The sequence below is a fragment of the Ailuropoda melanoleuca genome, chromosome 9 (assembly GCF_002007445.2).
Source record: "Ailuropoda melanoleuca isolate Jingjing chromosome 9, ASM200744v2, whole genome shotgun sequence".
In the NCBI taxonomy this organism is placed as follows: domain Eukaryota; kingdom Metazoa; phylum Chordata; class Mammalia; order Carnivora; family Ursidae; genus Ailuropoda; species Ailuropoda melanoleuca.
This window is the reverse complement of record NC_048226.1, coordinates 1,757,011-1,778,044: the sequence shown is the minus strand read 5'-3', so window position 1 is coordinate 1,778,044 and position 21,034 is coordinate 1,757,011. Positions and strand designations below refer to the sequence as shown.

General features: G+C 52.7%; 1 protein-coding gene across 1 annotated transcript in view; it reads right to left on the bottom strand.

The window, feature by feature from the left end:
* ABHD17C (abhydrolase domain containing 17C, depalmitoylase) overlaps window positions 1-21,033 on the bottom strand; it is a gene marked incomplete at its 5' end in the record, with an annotated part of 45,712 nt that extends 24,679 nt beyond the window's left edge. Inside the window, one exon of the mRNA XM_034668880.1 lies at window positions 20,645-21,033. Within this exon, the coding sequence (XP_034524771.1) occupies window positions 20,645-21,033 (389 nt within the window). The remainder of the gene's footprint in view (window positions 1-20,644) is intronic.
* Between the last annotated feature and the right edge of the window lies 1 nt (window position 21,034).

The window sequence follows — 21,034 nt, the reverse complement described above, 5'->3', positions numbered from 1 at the left end:
AAAAACCAGAGGATGAAAGATCTCAGCGTGTTTCTAGGTAACAGATGGTGAATGGAAACGTGCTGATGGAGGAAGTTGTCCAGGACACTCGAGAGGGCTGCGGGGAGAGTGGGAGCCACGGGGATGCCAGGAAGGCGCTGGCTCAAGAACGGCACATGATGAAAGATAGGAAAGCTGCAGAAAGTGTGAGCAGGAGTCACATGGAACGACCCCTCCCCGACACAGACGTGAGGGGACCCTGAGTGAGCTGAGACTTCACGAACACTCATCCTCATTCTGGCCACCCAAAACAAAGGCTGCCGGGGAGCTCGCCCAGGCTGACCTCCCGCTCGGGGAGAGGCCCGGGAGGAACGGATCTGCTCACGCCACGTGGAGGACACCCACCCCGATGACCCAGTTCTCCCTTCTTCAGTGTGAACAGTAACCACACGATGGCGAGGACAGCTGACACGTTCCGAGCACAGGCTCCGTCCTGCGCACGAGTCTCAGAACTGCAGGCACGGGCTCAACCCACCCTCAACACCTTCGCAGGTAGCTGCCATTGTCCTTAGGAAAGGATGTTACATCCGGGAAAAGGGAGAGTCAGGACCCGACCTGAGTCTGAGCCAGAGAGCCAGCTCCCTGAATCACCGAGCTGCAGCACGGAAGACCCATGTGCACCTTCCAGGAACAGACGACTGACGGCCCAGCAGTTAGGACTAAAAAAAAAAAAAAATAGGATACTAAAAAAGAAAGTATCCTGACGGGTCTGAGAACATACACGCTTAAAACAAGAACAGGATGATCTGAGAAAGGGAAGTCGGGGTAAAAATGAACTCAGAGGCTAGAACACGAGGTCGACGAGGCCTCCCGGGATGTCCAATGAACTAGACAAAGAGATGGGGACCAGGAGAGGTGGGGGGGCTGCAGGCCGCGGTACCGGAGGCCACGCTAGGAGGGGGCCACGCGAGCGGACCCTGGCCCTCAGTGAAAGCTGGGCTGGCGGGGAGCGGGGAGGAGGGTGGCGACGGTGGGGGGCTCACTAGAGAGGATGGGGCAGGGGCAGAGCTGACGTCTACTTCCTGAGATCACAACACTGCCAACGAAACCCTGAAAACAGCAGAAGGAAGTCACAGGGGCGGATAACTGAGGAAACCCCCCCCCCCCCCCCCCCCTTTCCCCCGCATTTCTCAGCAGGAAGTCAGGAAGCGCTGTCCATGGTCCCTCCTGGGTGCTGGGGGGTCAGGGAGCAAAGTGGGGCAACTGCTGCTTTTGTCCCAATCTCTTCTGTGTGATGTATTGCTCTGTGCATATATTATTTGAGTCACAATGTTAAATTCTGCCATGAAAACGCTATTCACCTCTCATGTTGGTTTGTAAGTTTTCTCACCTGCGCACTGGCCTTGGGACCAACCGTGAATCGTACTATATTTACTCCGCCATATTCTCCAGGAGCATCCTGGACACTCTCTGAATTTACGAAAACGGGGAGGGGGCTCCTACCCTGCATCGCACCGGGCACAACTGTCTGAGGAAACGAAACGTAGGCACAACTCGGACGGACGGATTCGCAAAGTTCCTCTCTCCCCGTACCCTCCCTTCACAAATCACCCCGCCTCCCGCCGGAGCAGAGGACGCCACGGCACTGGAGCAGTGCCACGGGCCTCCCAGCCACTGGCTGCTCACTCACAGGAATTACACTGAAGAATCGGATCTAAAAATCAAGACCAAATACGAATAAGGTGAGTGGCAAGGAGATATTGACGGGCAAAGTGCGGGGCTTAAGATTACAAGAAGACATTTAAAATCTTCAAAGCTGGTTTCAAAGGCAAGTACACTAGAAGCCCGAGACCTGATGTGGCAAGAGTTCATGTGAGAAAAACAACAACAAAAAACTTGAGGAGAGGGTCTTAAAAGTAATCAAAAGCTTCAAGTGAGGCTCGGTGCTGAGGGGGCTATCAGGACCGTGGCAACGACCAACTCTAGAACACCCTACGTTCCCAGCCCATGCCACCTTCCTGACAGCCCACGTGTCACAGTGCACACACCACACGACAGTGTTGCTAGCCGCTGAGGATCCAGTCGGGCCACTGGCATCGTCACTCAGCAGGACTCGTGAAGTCACCTGAGTCTTTTCCTGCAACTAGGCAGGCAACCCGCTCGAGAGCACCCTACACTTCTGGGGAACCAAGAGAAGGGGAGGAGGTGGGGCCTCCCAATTCAACCCTAAGTAGTGCTCTGAAGACAGAGGGGCCAGCTGACAAAGATTTTATTTTATGTTTTTATACATTCTTTTGATAGATTTTACTTATTTATTTGAGAGAGAGAGACAGAGAGAGCATGAGCAGGGGGAGGGGCAAAGGGAGAGGGAGAAGCAGACTCCCCGCTGAGTGGGGAGCCCCACACGGGACTCGATCCCAGGACTCTGGGATCATGACCTGAGCTGAAGTCAGATGCTTAACCGACTGAGCCACCCAGGTGCCCCCAAAGATTTTAAACTCACTGTTTAAGTGCACATCTCGCTCTTCCTGTATCAAATGAGTGGAAGACGGAAAAAACAGAAGTACTAAAACAGATGAGAAGCACAAGCCTCATGGTTGAGGTAAAGATGACAATATTACACGTACCAGAGCCTTAGAGGGTTGTTTTTGTGTTTTTGTTTTTGTATTTTCCTCCCTCAAATGCTCACTGGCCTCTGGCGGACAGACGGTATGTTCAGTTGCAAAGAAAAAAAGAGAGCACTTCAAGAACACGTATGAAAGGCTAGAAATAAATCTCATTTTAGAGACTATTTGTGCTTTCCTCCATCTTTCTGGGCCGCGATCATGCGGGCACGGATGTCCCAGCAGACACCCTCAAGGGCATCAACAATGCCGAGAAGAGAAGCCAAGCTCCCAAGTCATCGTCTGGACTCCCACTGTGATGATGACGTATGGTTACATCCCACTGAGATCACTGACAGAGCCGGGAACACTTGTGACCCTCGCGGGCAGGTTAAACACGTGTGGAGAGATCGGCCCCAGATCTGATGTACAGGTCAAAGGTCCAGAAAGATGGCGAATAATCCGCTCGCGGCCCACCAATTTGGTTTCATCGTACTGACCACCTCAGCTGGTATCACGGCCCATGAAGAAGCAAGATGAAAATGCACAGGGGGGAAAATCCTCAGATTCTTTTTTTTTTTTTAAAGATTTATTTATTTATTTATTTATTTGACAGAGATAGAGACAGCCAGCAAGAGAGGGAACACAAGCAAGGGGAGTGGGAGAGGAAGAAGCAGGCTCCCAGCGGAGGAGCCTGATGTGGGGCTTGGTCCCAGGACCCCGGGGTTTGCGCCCTGAGCTGAAGGCAGACACTTAACGACTGAGCCACCCAGGCGCCCCCGGATTCTTTTTCTAGGGATGTGATACATACAAGCAAGCAGAATGCCTCAATGGACCAAACAAGAAAAAGAAAAAGAAAGAAAACTGTGATATAATTAGGGAATTATTTTCTATTAATGAACTCTCAGTGAATAAAATCTTACTCATAACATGGAAGTCTACCACGCCACTTGATCTCGTACTTTGAGAAAGGCGTGTGAATGCTGCAGCAGGCTGTAGTCACTGGCGAGTGCAGACCACGGGAGAGATGGGTCCATCACACTGGCCTGTGGCCAAGCCACGTGTGAAGTGCCCGTGGTACCCCCAGGCCCATCCCAGAAATGTCACTAAAGCAGACCCGTTCAGAGAAGACGGCCAACAGCGAAGGGTCCAAATGCTCATGCAAAACGTGGTCAAAAGAAGTGGTGATAGTTAGTCTGTTTAAAAAAAAAANGGTGATTCAGGGGCGCCTGGGTGGCACAGCGGTTAAGCGTCTGCCTTCGGCTCAGGGCGTGATCCCGGCGTTANAGTGCCCGTGGTACCCCCAGGCCCATCCCAGAAATGTCACTAAAGCAGACCCGTTCAGAGAAGACGGCCAACAGCGAAGGGTCCAAATGCTCATGCAAAACGTGGTCAAAAGAAGTGGTGATAGTTAGTCTGTTTAAAAAAAAAAGGTGATTCAGTAAGAGAAGAATTTAATTCAGCCAACATTTATTAGGCTCTCTACCTGGCGTCAGATCCTACAGGGAATTCAGATCTGAACGAGATGCCACCTTTGCCCCGATGGAGTTTACCTGATTGTGGTTTCCAAGTATTGATGGGTGTTACCTGGAACAGCAACCAAGAACTAGCACCAACGAGAGAAAAGGAAAAGAGCTGAGCTTCACAAAAGAGAATTGTTCTTCTTAGAAAGATTCAACTGCAGTTATCTAGATATGAATTTAGTTGTTCACTCAGACAACATTTGAGATGGAATGGTGATCAGTAATCAGGGAACTGTGGGCAAAGATAAATCCAGGACTGAGGTGGCTGGCGATCTGGGGCCTGGAGGGGGTTGGTGGGAGTGGGGGTGAGACAGGACCAGTCTCAGCGATGTCAGACCTATTAAAAATGTCTGGAAACTACCATTGTCCTTATTTTTCTTATTTTGCTGTGGATGAAAAAAGTGTCCGCCTGCACCATGGACCAGGCCCTGGGAACCAACTGATCCCTCCAGTTCTCATGCCCTTCCATGGTTCCCGACTGCACACTTGACCGGCTTCCCCAGCCAGGGAAGGGCGACAGCCTTAAAATCCACTGATAAACACAATGGGCTTTATAGGGCACAGCACAGTCAATGACCGTACCCTCCCCCCCAATATCTCTGGCTAAAATTCAAGAAGACTCAACTTCTGTAGGGTGGGAGGACGGGGGAGAGATATAAGATGATTCCCCTTATGGACAGCGCCTTACACCAGGACCCATTCTGCCAAGAAGCCTGCAGATGCTCCGAACTTGACCTTCTACGCCTGAGTCTGTTTACTGTGGGCTTACCAAGACCCCCTCGCTTTCAAGCCTGGTAAGAACCCCACGATGAGGGGGGTTTCCAAGGACTTCTCTTACTTGCTGGTCGTTGAGACAGAAACACGTCAAGAGCCGCATCTGGGATTCGGTCGAAAAGCCCTTCCTGAGAACTGCCAAGCGCTCGGCTCTTGAGCCGCTGGTTACGGTAAACACCCCACCTCCCCGGAGCGGGCTTGCCGCCAGGAAGCCACCTGCAATGATCTTCCGTACGCCTGGAGGACAAGAACGCCTTTCTTCGGTCCTCTGTCGGAGCTAAAGCACGTGGCAGAGGGTCCACGAACACGTCAGATGGATTTGTAAGGATTTTCACTCCCCCTCAGTAGGGAAAAGTGGTCCAAGTTTAAATGCTCACAAATAAAACCCTGTTCCGTGTTATTACAATAGGTCCTTGTGGGTCTTTATTTTTTTTTAAAGATTTTATTTATTTATTTGACAGAGATAGAGACAGCCAGCGAGAGAGGGAACACAAGCAGGGGGAGTGGGAGAGGAAGAAGCAGGCTCATAGTGGAGGAGCCTGATGTGGGGCTCGATCCCATAACGCCGGGATCACGCCCTGAGCCGAAGGCAGACGCCTAACCGCTGTGCCACCCAGGCGCCCCCCTTGTGGCTCTTTAAAACCAGTTTCAGGAATGACAATAAACAGAGGAATGAGAAATAAAACTCAATTGAGCTAACAAAAAAGAGTCAAATACGGAAAGACCACGTCGCTGGACCATTTGAACACACCACGTTATTTACAGACGGACAACGTCAATGGAGAGCAAACTATAAAAGTAACTACTAATGGCAACAAATTAAGACAGGCAGTCCTGGAAAAAATGTAATCATCCAAAGAAAGACACTGAAGCCTCCCACTCAGGCTGAACAGCCACACGGGCTAAGGCAAAACAATCCCTAGCAAAAATGACAGTATCTGTCCTACCCTTCTCCCAAAACCACTCCTAGGGACAGAGAGGGTGTGTGGGAATGTGCCCTGAGGCACACCACCATGTACAAATCTGGTGGGGGGCTACTTCTCAAATCATTAAAGCCTATCTACTATCAACGTTTGCAATTCTTTGCCTGCTTCTCTGCAGTTTTTTAAAAACTCATTTTGTTAGACTCACATACAAGCACTTTGCGGACGTGCTCATTGATTATTCGCAACAATCGCTATTATATATACGACTAGCACTTTCCCCTTTTACAGAAGAAACTGAGAGGCCCAGAGGAACCCACAGGCAGGAGTCAACCCCGGGCACTCTGGCAACATTGTCCTTGCCCTTGACCTCTGCACCTCCCACCGCAGAAAGCTACAGGTGTTCTGCAGGCCAGCCCCTCAGCATCTCCATCCTATCAGAATCCACAACGCGAAAAGCAAAGCAGTCAGAACCACCCATCCTACTAGAAAAGAATCATTTCTTTTCTTCCTTTCAACTGATTTTCAAAGGTTCAGGAGACTTTTTTTTTTTGTCTTCAGAATACTGTTAGACAAAAGTACAGAATTCCATGGTGGGGGGGGCGTCTCTGTAAGGGTATTCAAAGTCACCTTCTAAATGCAAATTGAAGGGGGGTTTTGTACTTTAAAAGATCTAGAAACAATGAAAGATTGTACCAAGCGTCTAGCCCAGCACCTGAGATTATCAGGCACTCGAATTGTTGAAGGGTTGAAAATTCTAAAAATTTAAATTTCTCATCGTGTGAGAGATCCTGTGATTCTACGGAAAGAAGTCCAAAAAATATTAAGTATAGCAATATGAATCTAGACCATCGGTGTCTTAACTTTCCACCATGTGATCTCCTTCCTAAAAATGAGAGCATGTATTTCTCATACGTGTACAGATAACAGATATATACATATGAGTGTTTTAGAACATTATATAAAACCTTATGAACATTTAAAATAATAGACAGACATTGAGAAGCAATAAATCATGAACAGAAATATAAGTTCTGGTGTGTTCTCTTAGCGCCCAGCATACAGTCGAGCACCTTCCAAGGTGCTCAGCTCCCATCACCCTGGGGGGCCACGAATGTAGAGAACATTGTCTGATTTTAGAACCTGAGCCCCATGGGGCGCCTGGGTGGCTCAGTCGTTGGGCATCTCCCTTCGGCTCAGGGCGTGATCCCGGCATTTTGGGATCGAGCCCCACATCAGGCTCCTCCGCTGGGAGCCTGCTTCTTCCTCTCCCACTCCCCCCTGCTTGTGTTCCCTCTCTCACTGGCTGTCCCTCTCTGTGTCAAATAAATAAACAAAATCTTAAAAAAAAAAAAAAAAAAAAATTAAAAAAAAAAAAAAAAAAAAAAAAAAAGAACCTGAGCCCCAGGGTCAGGCTGCCTGGGTACAAACCTCAGCTTACCTCTTAACTCTGTGTGGCCCTCATCTCTCATGTGACTCTTCCAAGTCACTCATCTCTGCTGGTCCTCAGTCTCCCAATCTCTAAAATGGAGGTGACAATGTCCCTGCCTCACAAATGTGATGATTAGAATTATGTCCCATAGGAAATGTGCTTAGCACCAAGGAGACATTCAGTGAGGGATGGTGAAACCAAAACTGACATCTAAAGCAAACCGCCTGTTCATGAACAGAGAAAATGGGGTGCACACACAGTATATGACTCCCCAGGTCACACGTCCATGCATGTCAATGCCCTGCAAGGAGCCACACCTCCTAGCTCTGGACGAGCGATCTATCTTTTTAGTGCACCCCACTCATTCTAGATAAATGGGACACGCCCACGGAGTTCCTATCCATCCATCCATCCATCCATCCATTCTTCCATCCATCTATCCATCCATTCTTCCATCCATCCATCCATCCACCCCCCCACCCATCTTTCCATCCATCCATCCATCCATCCATCCATCCATCCATCCATCCATCCATCCATCCATCCTACCTTACTTCCTTCCGTCCGTCCGTACGGCCATCCATCCACGCATCTATCTTTACAACAATGGTGTTGAAAACAATGGCCAAGACTCCAGCGCCTTTCCTTTGAATACTCTTTGGTATGAAATCTAACATCTCCCTTAGCTCTATTCTCGTACTGCAAACCATACTCCAAAGATGGCAGGACACTTAGCGCGGTGCACGAAGGAAAGCCCGGGTCTGCAGCTGGCTCCTCACTGTGCCTGAGCGCTGACGCCCAGAGCAAGAGAGTGCCGAGAAATCAGACAGCTGGGATAGGATTTGTGCACTTCCACGGTGCGAATTTTTCTTACAATAAAAGAGACTGAGAGGAGAGCAATGGTGGAGCAGGGACGGGGATGGATGCCGCGAGGATAGCAGAGTACTGGTAACTGTTGCAGGGGGATGATGAGGACATGGGGTTCATTCCAATATTTTATTTATCTTGTAAATAATAATAAAGTTAAGAAAATAAACATTATAGCAAAGCAAAAAACAGAGCTGGTGTACCAATCTCAAGGTCCTGAGGAAGTGAAGGTCACCCACAGGCTTCCTGTGGAATTCCAGGTACCCTGTTTTTCCAATTCTGCATTCCCCTCCTTATCAGCTGCCACGAAATACACAAATTCCCCTAAGAACAATGACCGAGTCTCCTGAAAACACATCAGAAAGCAGTGGCCCACAGTATGTGTGTGGGGACAGCGAGGCCACACTGAGAGCAGGGGGACTTGCCCACACTCCTGCCCCGTAAGCCACAAGGACAGACGGGCTCTGTGTCCTCTCCGTACACCTGTCACCCTGCCTGGACCAGGCCCACAGTCAGGGGTCGCTCAGGAAAACAGCTTCACCCCGCAGAAGGAAGGCTCAGGGCCAACAGCCCCTCTTCATGACCTACTCATCCTGCCAAGGGCCGTCGAGGGCCTTCTGTGCCAGCTGTGCTGCGCCGGGCTCCGCGGGAGTCCGGGGAGAATCAGAGCAGGGCCCTGTCCTCAGGGACGCTGCAGTCCTGCCCAGGAGCCAGATGCGGGCCCAACTAGCCGGGAGCTCTTACTGACAGTGATGACAGAGGTGGGAGCAGAGAAAGCAACCCGGCTTCACTAGCAAGGCTCTGCAGGGACGACAGGCCAGCAGGCACAGGAGGGACGGTCAGCGGCATCTACAGGCGGAGAAGGGTGGTCTGGGAAAAGCACAGGGAGCCAAGGCGTTTCATCCGGTAAACACACGGGCGGCAGCCCTTCCTTCTGACCCGCACTGTTCAGAAAGAGCTGAAGACGCACGAGACCACGCCTAAGAGACTCGGGTCCAACCGTGCCAACTGTTTGGGGAGCTAATGCATTACCCTTGCAGTTCTTCATAAACATGGACACAAGGGGACAAGGCAAAGACCACGGGAGAAGGGGTCACAGAAGGTGCAGGTGCTGAGAGGCCACTCCTGTCCCCGTTTTGGCTCAGAGGGGAAATCTGGGGAAAGCGGCAGGCGGGAGCAACCGCACAAGCTACGACCTTGGTGCTCTCACACTTCCCACGTCCCGAAGCGCTTGTCCCCACCGTGTCAGGCTCTTCAGAAACTAGTCCTGGGGAAGCCAGGAGGCCTGCAGCACCGAGGGAACCCAGGGATGGCAGCCAGGAGGCCTGCAGCACCGAGGGGACCCCAGGGATGGCAGCCAGGAGGCCTGCAGCACCGAGGGGACCCCAGGGATGGCAGCCAGGAGGCCTGCAGCACCGAGGGACCCCAGGGATGGCAGCAGGACACAGGAGTGGGCAGCACCTCCAATGGGGAACTACCCAGACGCTTGCGGTGTGACAGCTGATTCCCTGGGTGCTTCGGATGACATCGCAGGGGGGGACCAGCTCTCCCGGCACAGAAAGTGACCCAGGAGCCAGCACCCAATACCACCTGACACCACGGTGCCGTCCCCCAGGGAGACACCCGTCATTCACGGGAGCAGTGGACCCTCCCACACGGGGTGCTTGCAGAGGCCTGGTGAATCCGGGGCTGGACCGGGGGGTGGACAGGGGCAGGGTTCTCCCAGGCAAACCCTCAAGTTTGCTTTTGGTTTCATGGCTTTCTTCCTTTGAAGGGACAATTCCCAAACTGATCCAGACCTTGCTCCTCAAGTCCGGGCTCGTGCCCTGTCGCCTCCTCCGTGCGTCCCCCGGATGGGCATCTCAAAGGCGACAGAGACAAAGCGAGACTCCTGGCCCAGCCTCCCCACTCGGGAGCCTCTCCAGCTTTCTGCCACCTCAGTGAGGAGTGACTCGGGCTTCCTGCTGCTCAAGCCGAAACCCCTGGACTCATCCCAGACCCTCTCCTTCCCTGCTCGACTCAGCAAATGCTGGTGGCCCGCCTATAAAGGAGCACGCCCGACCTGAGCGCCTCCCGCCACCCGCACCGCCATGCGTCTGACCCACGCCACCGTCATCTCGAACCTACGGTCCCGCAGGTGAATCCTAACTGGCCTTCTCCCTCCCTCTCCGGAGCCCTGCCTTCCCGTAATCATCCACACGATCCCCCAGAGCCACTGAAGCCGGTCTAATCTGGTCACTTCTGTCCCCAAGGCTCCCATTACAAGCTGCACAAGCCCAGCGTAATGGTCCATGAGGCCGGACAGGAGCCCCACCCCAGCGGCAACTCCCTCCGGGTTCCCACTGCCCCCACGGTGCACCTCCCTGGCCCTGCTCCAGCCACACCAGCTTCCGGGATGTTCTGTGAACCTCAGGGCCTTTGTTCCCTGGCCCTTCCTGCACCGAGCCACAGGGCTAACCCCTCGCCGCGTTGGGCCAGATGTCGTTCTCCGGACACAGCCCCTTCTCTTGGCACTGCACACGCCCACTCTCTCTGGTATTCCCACCACCCGACTCTGTTCTACATTCTTCTCCTTTCTCCGTAACATTTATCATATTCTAATCAAATACTGTTTACATAATTATTAGGATGACTGTTTTTCCTGGGTATCTGCCCCCTGTGAGGGAAAGCTTCAAACAGCAGGGATTTCGTGTTTGTTTTGTTCTAGAAGAATGTCTGGCCCGTGGCAGGCCCTTAATACATTTGTTAAATAAACAGATCCAACAGGATATGAGATTGAGTCAGAAAAGGATATTTCATAATTCAAAGGCCTGGCAGTGGAGCGTTGCTGGAGATGACAGGTACAAGGTGTGGCCACAGATGGGGGCCATGGAGGTGCGCAGGGTGATGGAGGGGATTGACAGCGAGGGACTGGTCCGGCAGCCAGGAAGCAGGGGAGAGGAGTAGGCGCCCACATCCGTGACTGTTTCAGCTGCGGGGGAAGTCAGCACGGGTGGGTGATGGCAAAGGAAACTGGGGCCCAGGTGTGCAAACTCTGATCAGTCTGCAGCAAGGTGTGGCTGGCCAGACGTGTGGACCGACAGGAAGGCCCCATGGGGGAGCCTGCAGCTCAGACCCGGAAACTAGGAAGGCTGATGGGTCAGAATGACAGTGGGGCGTGTTTCCAGCACACGGACTCGGAGCCGTCGCAGGGCTGGACGCCTGGCCTGCGCGCTCCCGCTGAGCTTCGGGGACAGTGGTGGAGACCTGAAACCCTCCCCAGTGAGAGCACATCCCAACCAACCTCTTCCCTGTCTTACGACCATGTTCCTTCCGGGGTTTTCTTGAAATTTCAGTAGGAAAAACCAATTTCTTCCAATTAAACATACGACAGCATGCTCGTTTAAAAAATTACTTCCTCCAGCCTGGTTACATAACATAAAACATGCAAAGAAGTGATTAATATGTGAATGGTCCTTTCCTTTTATATATATGTGAACTAAAACGATACGAACACAAGTTTACAAGGGTACAACCAAGCACAGGGAATTTGAAATATCCTTGAGTTACGACAATAGAGAGAAATCAAAATATCAAGAAATAGAAATAGAAATCGAAATACAAAACCTTCGTGTTGGCATTATAGACCTTTGCAGGCAATATAATTACCACTGCACACGGCTGGGTTCTGCCCATGACAATCACTAAAAATAGTTTTGGGAAAGTTGGAATTCTCATTTGACTACTACCCATAATAACAGAGGGGTCAGCCAGCAGCTATAATTAACGTCTGGAAACTTGCTCCGTGGATATATCCTGAATACACGCTCACTTTACATTTTCCCCCCAACCTAACTGCCCAGATTTCATCTGAACCACTCAAAAATGTAAACGAAAGGGATAAGCGAGTAATCAGTAGCAGGATTCTTCTGTGCTCCTTTTTTATTTGAAAATTAAAGCCGTGCTCTGTTAACAAGTAATCCTGAGGGGCTGAGCTCCGTGATTCAGCAAATCATTGACAGGCAACCGTGAACTAGCGGTCTGAATCCGAATGACCTAGACTTTCTGGAAACAGAGGTTTCCAGTTTCACCGTGGTGCCACGGTCCTTGAGCGCTCTGAAGTCAATCAATAGTGTGGAAGTTATCAATGAGCTCCATTACACAGAGCCCTGCAAACTCAACAGGAATCCGAGGTACGAGGCATCATGGGAGCATTCATATGTTAGGAGGACGTGTGTGATTCAGGTGCTCTGGCCAACTTTAAGATACAGGAAGGATAACTGTCTACTGAAGGTCGTCCCATTAGTAAAGAGCAACCAGCAAGTCCTAAGGGGTGGACAGGGACTGGGTTTTACCTTCTCGACCTCCCCATCCCTGACACCATGCCCCGAGAAGCCTCTGGCTCCTCCGAGAACACACAGCCCACGCCCACGAGAGAGGCCTGCAAAGGGCATGGTGGACCGAGCCGAAGAGGGACGGGCTGCAAAGTAATTGCAAGGTGTTGGATTACAGGTAGTTTCCTCTCCTTTTAAGTTCTCCTCTGGGCATATAAACACCTTGGTAGATGAAGTGCCACCCGATTTAAAACACTAATGCATGCTGCTCCCCAAAGCGAAACGTGATACATAGAGCCCAGAGGAATAAAGTCAAACAGGCTCCGGCCTTAGCGGCACATACAGTCACCCCCCCTTCTCCGCGGTTTCCAGCTCCTGGCGCTCGGCCGCAGTCCAGGACGCAGGAGAAGAGCTCTAGCAGCCCGACGCCACGTCACCGAGCCCACGTCATCGCCTCACATCGTCTCATCACGGAGGCCCTGCACCATCTCTCGTCCTCATAAGGAGGGCGAGTGCAGCACGGTAAGGCAGCTTGAGAGGGACAACACACGCACGTCACCTCCACACAGGATATGGCTCGGACTGTCCTGTTCTATTACGCGTTCCCGCTGCTCGTCTCTCACCACGCCCAGCCCACGCGTTCCACCTGATCACAGGTACGCGGGCCCAAGAAAAAGCCCAGCACACGCAGGTTTGGTACGCTCTGTCTGGAACAGATCTCCCACAGATAAGGGGGGACGACAGCAGGACTAAGTCATCTCTGCGGCTCTCTGCGCGACACCCTCCGAGCCAGGCCTGCCCCGCGGGCTGCTGACGTCCATGGAGAGCGGGGAAGGAAGCGGGTTCTCTAGCCGCCTTCCTGACCCACGCGCCTGGCCCTTCAGCATGATCTCACCACGCGGTTATGACGGCTCCGATAACGTTATTAATGATCGCGAACAGTAACAGCCCATTTCTGGTGCTCCCACCACGTGGGGGGCGCTGGCCTAGAGCACCTCACGCAGGGGGTCACTCCCATTTTATCATGACGGACCAGGGAGTGGCCAGTACCGTCACAACTGTACCTGAGGTCCACACAGGTGAGGAGACCTGCCCGAGGCCAGGCAGCTAATAAGCTGCACGGACAGGATCTAAACTCGGGTCTGCCTGACTCCAAAATCCCTGCCCTTCACCACAGAAGCATCAGAGAAAAGCTCAGACCTGCAGGAACATTCCTTGCCAGGCCACCCTTGAGACGACCTTGCTGTGTTGTTCTGACATAAGAGCCAGAAATCAGTACGAGTGTAAATCAGCTAAATGAAGAAATAAATCACCAAGTCATCTGGAGCCGAAGACCTCCGACTGGAGCGGCGCAGACGCCCCCCTGCACACTCGCGCCCGCGTCCCCTTCTGCTGTCACCAGTCGCCCACTCTCCTCAGCCCCGGGGGCCGCGCACGGCCAAGTCCACACCACTGGCCCCTGGCCACCAACTGCCCACCGTCCGGGGGCGGGGGGCATCGGCTGCAGGGCAGGGGAGGAGAGGAACGAGGGAGGGGAGGCCTATATCCCTACAGCCAGTCGCCTACAGGCTGGCCATGGGAGCCCACACGTGTGGTCACAGAACGGCCACGGCATCACTGCTCTACTGACCTGCTTGAGGAAATCAGTTGTGGGCTATTCTTCAAGGCCCACGCTCTTTTGTCAGAGTGAGCCTCGTAGAGGCTGGAGCTGCGTGTGGACTGGGCCTCGCAAGCCCTGCCAGAAGGACGGGCGGGAGCTGGCAGGCAGAGCCCCCCGCAAACGCCGGGGGAGTGGACGCACCAGGCCCCAGCCCCTCTCCCGGGATGTGCCTGGTTCAAGGGGACATGAGGGATTGCAAGGAGTGCAGGAATCAGAAGGAATTTCCCTTGCTCCAAAGGTTCTGTGCTTACCTAATTGCTGTAAGTCCAAGCTCTTAGACAAATCAGCGAACCTATTATTTAAAGCAATCCTGAAAAAAGAAAGGAAGTCATTCGCACAGCCAACTAATGACCTCCTCAGTGTCTCTGCACTGAGGTTTTGGATCCCTGCTCGAAAGGCCTCTTCAGGTGGGGATTTATAGTCTCACCACGAGCTCCTGCAAAAGTACCACGGGGAAGGCAGGTGTGCTGCAGAGTAAGGACCACGGGGTCTCCTGGGGGACTCCCGGCACTGCACAGGGTAGAGAAGGAGAGGAGCCCAAGTGGCAGGGCAGGGTAGGGCGTGCCCTCAGTCCCCTCGGGGTGATACCCTCCAAGTGACTTCTCCAGAAAGAAAAAAGGGAGAAAAGGCCCCTTCTGGCAGTCAGGCACCCAGCCGAAGGCTCCACGCCCGAGCCTCCAAGGGCCCCTGAATAAATACAGATCCGTCCGGAGGGCGTGGTGGCCCCCTCCCACAGAAACACGCACGAGCCCGTCCAGGCTTGTGCAAGTGGGTCACTTGGGGAACAGAACCATGGAGAAGGAATGATGAATCAGGGACACAAAGCTCAGAATCGGCGGGGGCTGGAGAGAAACGCTGCCGGCACGGAGGGGCCACCACGACGGGTGGACACGGCCCCCGCGCTCCAAGGGCCGGGAGGAGACGCCAAAGCCAAGGGCGCCGAGCCAACCCCCAAAACACGCTTCACCCACCTCGGCTTCAACCAGTCTGTTCCGTAGAGTTGCGCTCTCCCGAGTGGGATATTCCCACAGGCGCTGCCTTCAATTGCGAGCCAATGCTCTGTTCCCTTTCTAGAAACACCACCGCGTCTGTGCCTCGTGTCAACCACTCTGCACGACACGTTCTGTTCCTCCTCCCCAGCCAAACGCACATAGAAATCCTAAGCACCCTTCCCTCACAGGCACTGTAGTATTTCTGAGCACACGGAGAGCGCAGGAGTCAGGTCTTTAACCTCACCTCCCCGGGAAAGGAGCTGCTTTGCCCTCCCGGGAGAACCCGGCCTGAGAGTCAGCACGATGAACACCGTTCACAAGCAATGGACGGAGCACGCCACCCGACAGTCCACACAGCCTTCCCGGGACGTATGGCATCGTCTAGTTCTGGATCCTGTGAATCCCAGACACAGAAGTTACAAAACAGCAACACGGGGTTACGTGTTCAAAACGCCTCTCAACGCGCTCTCTCCTTCCCACCACCGTCATGGCGTGTGCCGTTGGCCGACCCTCGCCACGTCTTCTCCCAAGCCTTCCCGCACTGAGAGATCCCCGGGCAAGAAGCAAACGCAGGACGGTCCCATTCCCCAGTGGGCACGGATGGACACCGGTACTAAAACCAGGTACCGCTCTGAGGGGCATCGCAAGGAACCACGCTGGGTCCACGAGGGATCACACATGAGCCAGCACGTGTATTTGCCCACTTTCTAAAGCCACATGAAGGTCCCATTTTCCTATCCATCACTCTGTAAACATCCCTACTACGCGAACAACAGACATGTTTTACCGGGGAAACGGTTTTTCTCTGTTACTGGGCCCCACGCCAGCAGGTCGGTTCAGTAACAAACATGTGAGACCTTTCGCTGGAAAAAAAAAGGCCTCCAAAATCGAGTCCATCCTTCCGCAGAAAAGGAAAAGAAGGAAGCAGCAAGAGTTTGGGATTAGTGACACTGAGAGGGAACCTCCCTACCTCCCCCAGCGTCTGGTACGAGCCTGTGCACGCACGGTTAATGGTTAACGGCTTGCTGGTGAATGAAATCTTGTCTTTGGTAATTTGCCTTTGGCACCGAGGCACCGAAAGTCATTTCTCGTTCTCTGTGCATTTGCTTTCTCTGACGGGGTCAGCGTTTCTGTCACGGAACGCCTGGCCCTTCCACGGTCCCTGAATCAAACCGAACGCTCGAACAACTTCTGTGGACGGCACTGGTAAACACTGATGATACGCTCAATCACAAATGCCTTCTCTCCTGTTTTTCTAGATTAAAATGTTTCAGCCAAAATACTCTCCACCCATCTTCCACTCATTCTCTGGGTTATTTGCTTGTTTGGGTTTATACTTGCAAATCGGCTTGATTCACACCGTCTTGAATCCTGGGGCCCACTTCTGCACTGTCCGCAGCTGCTCGCGTCCGAGAGGACCCCCGAGAACGTGCGCTGAGGGGCTTAATCTGCCCACTCCCACCTCACCAACAAGCAGCTCTTCCCACACTGGTGATCCCTTCCCCAGCTCAAGCCACAGCATCACCTTCCAAGAAGGCTATGCGGATTTTCAGCGTCCTTCCTACAAATATTTCTAAGGGATTCCAATGCATTCCCTCAATGGCTTGTATTCACAACATGCTTATAAGGTACGTCACACAAATGTAAAGCACGTCCTAACCTTCAAGCTTTCAATGGGGCTTAGGTTCTCAATCGTAGACAACCTCTCCTCATTGTTCCCATGCCAACTGCTGGGGGACTAGATATTCACGTCCCCTCCCCCAAAATTCAGATGCTGAAACCTAACCCCCAAAGTGTTAGTATCAGGAGGTGGGGCCTCGGGCACGTGGTTAGGTGGGTGGAGTCCTTCTGGTGGGGTTAGTGCCCTTATAAAAGCCCAGGAGCGCTCCCTTGTTCCTTCTGTCCTGTGCAAATACAATGAGAAGTCAGCAGTCTGCAACCGGGAAGAGGGTCCTCACTGCACCCCGACAACGCTGGTGTCCTGATCTCAGACATCCAGCCTCCAGAACCGGGAGGAATCCATCTCTGTTGTATACGGACCACCCACAGCAGCCCGAATGGACTAGGACACCAACTCGCTTCTTCCACGCTGGGTCCACACTCTTCCTGGACCCTTCAAAGCTACTTCCATTCCATAGCTTTTCTAACAGCTTTTCAAATGCTTAAAATAATCATCTACTGGCCAAAGAGCAATGAACACCCTTCTTGCCTTCACATTTCCTTCCTCCCCAGACCTTTGTTTTAGACTATTTGCCCGCTTCCCCACTCCTCACTCAGAGAACTTGCTAACGTCACCCATGCACCCATAGTGTCTGTGGGAAGTCCTCCCTCAAGGACCGGGCAGCTGGTTTCAGCACGCACAGGGGTTGTGCAGACAGGGGACGGATACAGATGAAGAGGAATATAAAGGAAGGGTAATTATTACTCTTCTGTTCAATACAGACACTTCCCTGTCCCCAGAACCAACACATAATAGATACAGAGTAGATCAGACCTCAGGCCACTATATCGTAACCAGCCCCCCCCTTTTGGCATATGGTTGTGCGCACAGATGTTAAAACTTCGGAGGTAAAATAAAACCCAAGTCTTGTTTGTTAAGAGTTCAACTTAGGAAAAACTACATTTATGTCGTTTATTGACTTACAGGGCATCCATAAGTGGAATTCATTAAACAAACATTTAACGTGTACCTATTATTATTTTAAGGCATTGTTGGGCATAGGGAAGACACAGACTCCCTTCCTCAAGGGACTTTCAATTTAATGAGAAAGACCAGTAAATGACAGGACACGGTAAAAAAGAATGATACGTGCAGGTCAAGGGGCTGAGTACCAGGTACCCAGGAACACAAAGGGTCTCTAAATCCAATCAGGACCCGGTCAGGATCGAGTATTTCCAACACAGGAGAAGGGCACACACGAGGGTAGAGGTGGGCACGAGGAGGGAGGCAAGCACGGGGCCGGGCGCTCTGGGGGATACAGCCTGAACATAGAGATAGAGACCGCGCAGGACAAGGCAGGCTCTCCCATCAGGATCATGAGCAGTGTGGTGAACCAGGAGTTCAGAAGAGAGATCCCCAAAGAAGACATGGGGGAAGAAGGTGGAAAAAGGGGTCCGGCCCAGCCACGCAACGGGTACCTGCGGTGGGAGGCACCCCTGCCTTGGCAAGGACCTGAACAGAGCTGTAAACAGGCAAAGAACGGGGCACCTTCCAGGCAAGGTGAAGGCAGGAGAACCAGGGAGAACAAGACAGTCGGCTGAAGGAAGGCAGTGAGGGGACGGACTGGCTTCAGAATCGGGTAACTCCTGTGTTATTAGAATAACTGACACACATAAATGCCCCTTTTGAGAAATCTGATAAATAGGACTACCTGGTGTAGCGGGGAAAGTGTGAAAGCAGAGGCTGGGAGACCTGCTGCTGGCCCACTGTGAGATGGCCTCCCTGGGCCTCTCTCAGACGAGGCAGGTGCACAAGAGAGGCGTCCAGAAGTTAGGAAATAAATTCAGTGGCTAGCAACCGCATTCTTCTTCTTCTTTTTAAAATATGAAATAGAATATATTATGCCATGCACATTGCCCATAGAAAAAATAGGGGTTTGTGAAACATTCGCTTCGAATAAAGACTTGTACAGAGAGACATGATGTAAATGTGTGTGCTTGATCGAGACGTGACCTGTATGTGTTACTGTGTGGTCACCTTCCAAATAACTGAAAAGCACAGGGCAAGACGATCTGTAAGTTTCTTTAAATTCTAAGACTCTCATTCGTAGCCTTTAAATTGTATCCCATTTTACAGATGTGTGAATCAGTCGAGATATGAATTCTGCTGTAAAATTAAATAAATGGTAGGCAAAATTTAGATCTATCATCAGATGTTCCAAAATTGAATCAAAGTGTTTATCCAAAAACAATGCCCTTAATTAAACTAAGTATGACAAAAGTCTCCAGGAAATAACGACACCTAGCCTATTTCATAACACAGCCACACCTGTATATTCAGGGCAAAGGGCTAGCCTCCGATCTGAAAGGCTTTCGTTCTAATGTAGTCATGCACACATCGGAACAATGGTCCACAGAAATTCTCACATCTTGATACTCAAAGTACGATTTCAATGGTTCATTTTTTAAAAGCTTTAGTGCCAACTCTTATTCTTAGTACCTTTATCAACAGTACACTGTAGCAATGTACTGACTGTACAGGACACCTAGTTTTGAAACCCTTTCCTGGAACAGGTGGCTTTCAACTTCCTGTAGACCCGGACTCAGTGAGTCTGCGTACGATACGCTCTCACCTGCCCAAACCACTTTCGAAAACCATCATCTCCGCGAAGTCCTTCCGGACCCCAAGAGAAAGCAAGTACCAACGTATATCAAATCCTAAATACCTTCCTGTTGGAGAAGGCATTTTCCCAGAAACACAAAGGGTAATTGATGAGCCTAGGCGTGAACAGGAGACAGAATCATTCATGTTGGCCATGTGCATAGCCAAGCAAGCGCACTGTAGATAAAAACATGGAAGTGCCCATTGCCAGAACTGTGCCAATCGCACTTAACCTGTGGGAGAAATCAGATGGCATTCTAGGCATGATCTCAGGCACTTTCACCATCGCTCTGGGGCAGGTGGGGAAAAGTCACAAACACCAACACCAGAGCAGGTGATGTGACTTGTGCACTTGCCAGACGTGTGCCTAAGTTGAGACTAAAACTCCAGTTTTCTGACCCAGGAACCAGGCTGGCCATTTGGGCTTTGTACATCAAAGGCCCGCCCTCCCTCCCGAAATACTTTCCAGTCCTTCTGTGAATGCTCACTCAAGGTCAAGAGCGTCCCCAAACCCTGCCAGGTGAGATTCAAACTCATCCTGGGCTTCTTTCTGAGGCTCTGTGGAAGGTGCCTGGCCAACAGCCACCAGCTCCTTCCTGCCCACACAGTGCCAGCTGCTCTGCCCCCCTCACCCCCCCCACCCCCGAACACAAACTTCACACCATGCGCCCCTCCAGCTGCCTCCAGGGCTGCCCACCCAGGGCCCCTCGGAGCCCTTTACAACCAGAGGAAAGTCTTTGGAAGTCATGCCATCTTGCCCCTGGATTATACAGTAGAGGAGTCCGAGGTCCAGAGGCCCCTGTGCCTTGCCCAAGGTCACTTCAGTCTGCGGACCTTCAGGCTCTGGCTGCCAGCTCACACAAACTCAGCGCCAACCAAGTTGTTTCTGCCCAGCACTTAAGCCACCCCCACGCCTCCACTCGCGGTGACCAAAGCCACAGAGGACCCAGCCGGTGGGCCGGTGGCACCCAGGCGTGCCTGAACAGGCAAATCCCCCGAGTCTGAGCTCACCGGGAACCTGAGGGCTGGTGGGATTTGGGGAGGGCGGGGGAGAAGGCCAGGGATGGAGAAGAAAAGCGAATCCACAGCGGCCTGGGGGCGGGGGGAGGGGAGGGTCACACTCTGCTGGCGCACAGCCCGGAGGAAGGGCCCCTCTCCCCGCGGGCCGCCCCACAGGTCCCCAGGGGGCCGCTGCCCGCCTCCCTTCCCCCCCTCAGGCGGCCACAGGCCGGGCCTGGCGACCCCCGGCGGACTCACCGGGTGCGCAGCGCCTGCCACGCGGCGTCGATGTCGGCGTACAGGTTCTTCTCGGAGGGCTTGCCCGAGCTGACGCCGTAGCCCGAGTAGTCGTAGGAGAAGATGTTGCAGTTGATGCGCGAGCCGAGGCCGATGTAGAAACTGCACATCTGGCCCAGGTCCACAGCGTTGCCGTGCGAGAAGAGCAGCGTGTAGCGGCTGGAGGGCGCGCAGCGCACGAACATGCAGCCGAGCCGGTTGTCCCGGGCCGTGCGCGAGAAGAAGACCTCGACGGCGTCCAGCTCGCGCTGCGAGTACTGCCAGTCGGCGCGCTCGCTCAGGTGCAGGCTGCACGCGCCGGGCCCCGCGCCCGCGCCCTCCTCGGGCTGCTGCGCCGCCGGCTGGGCCGCG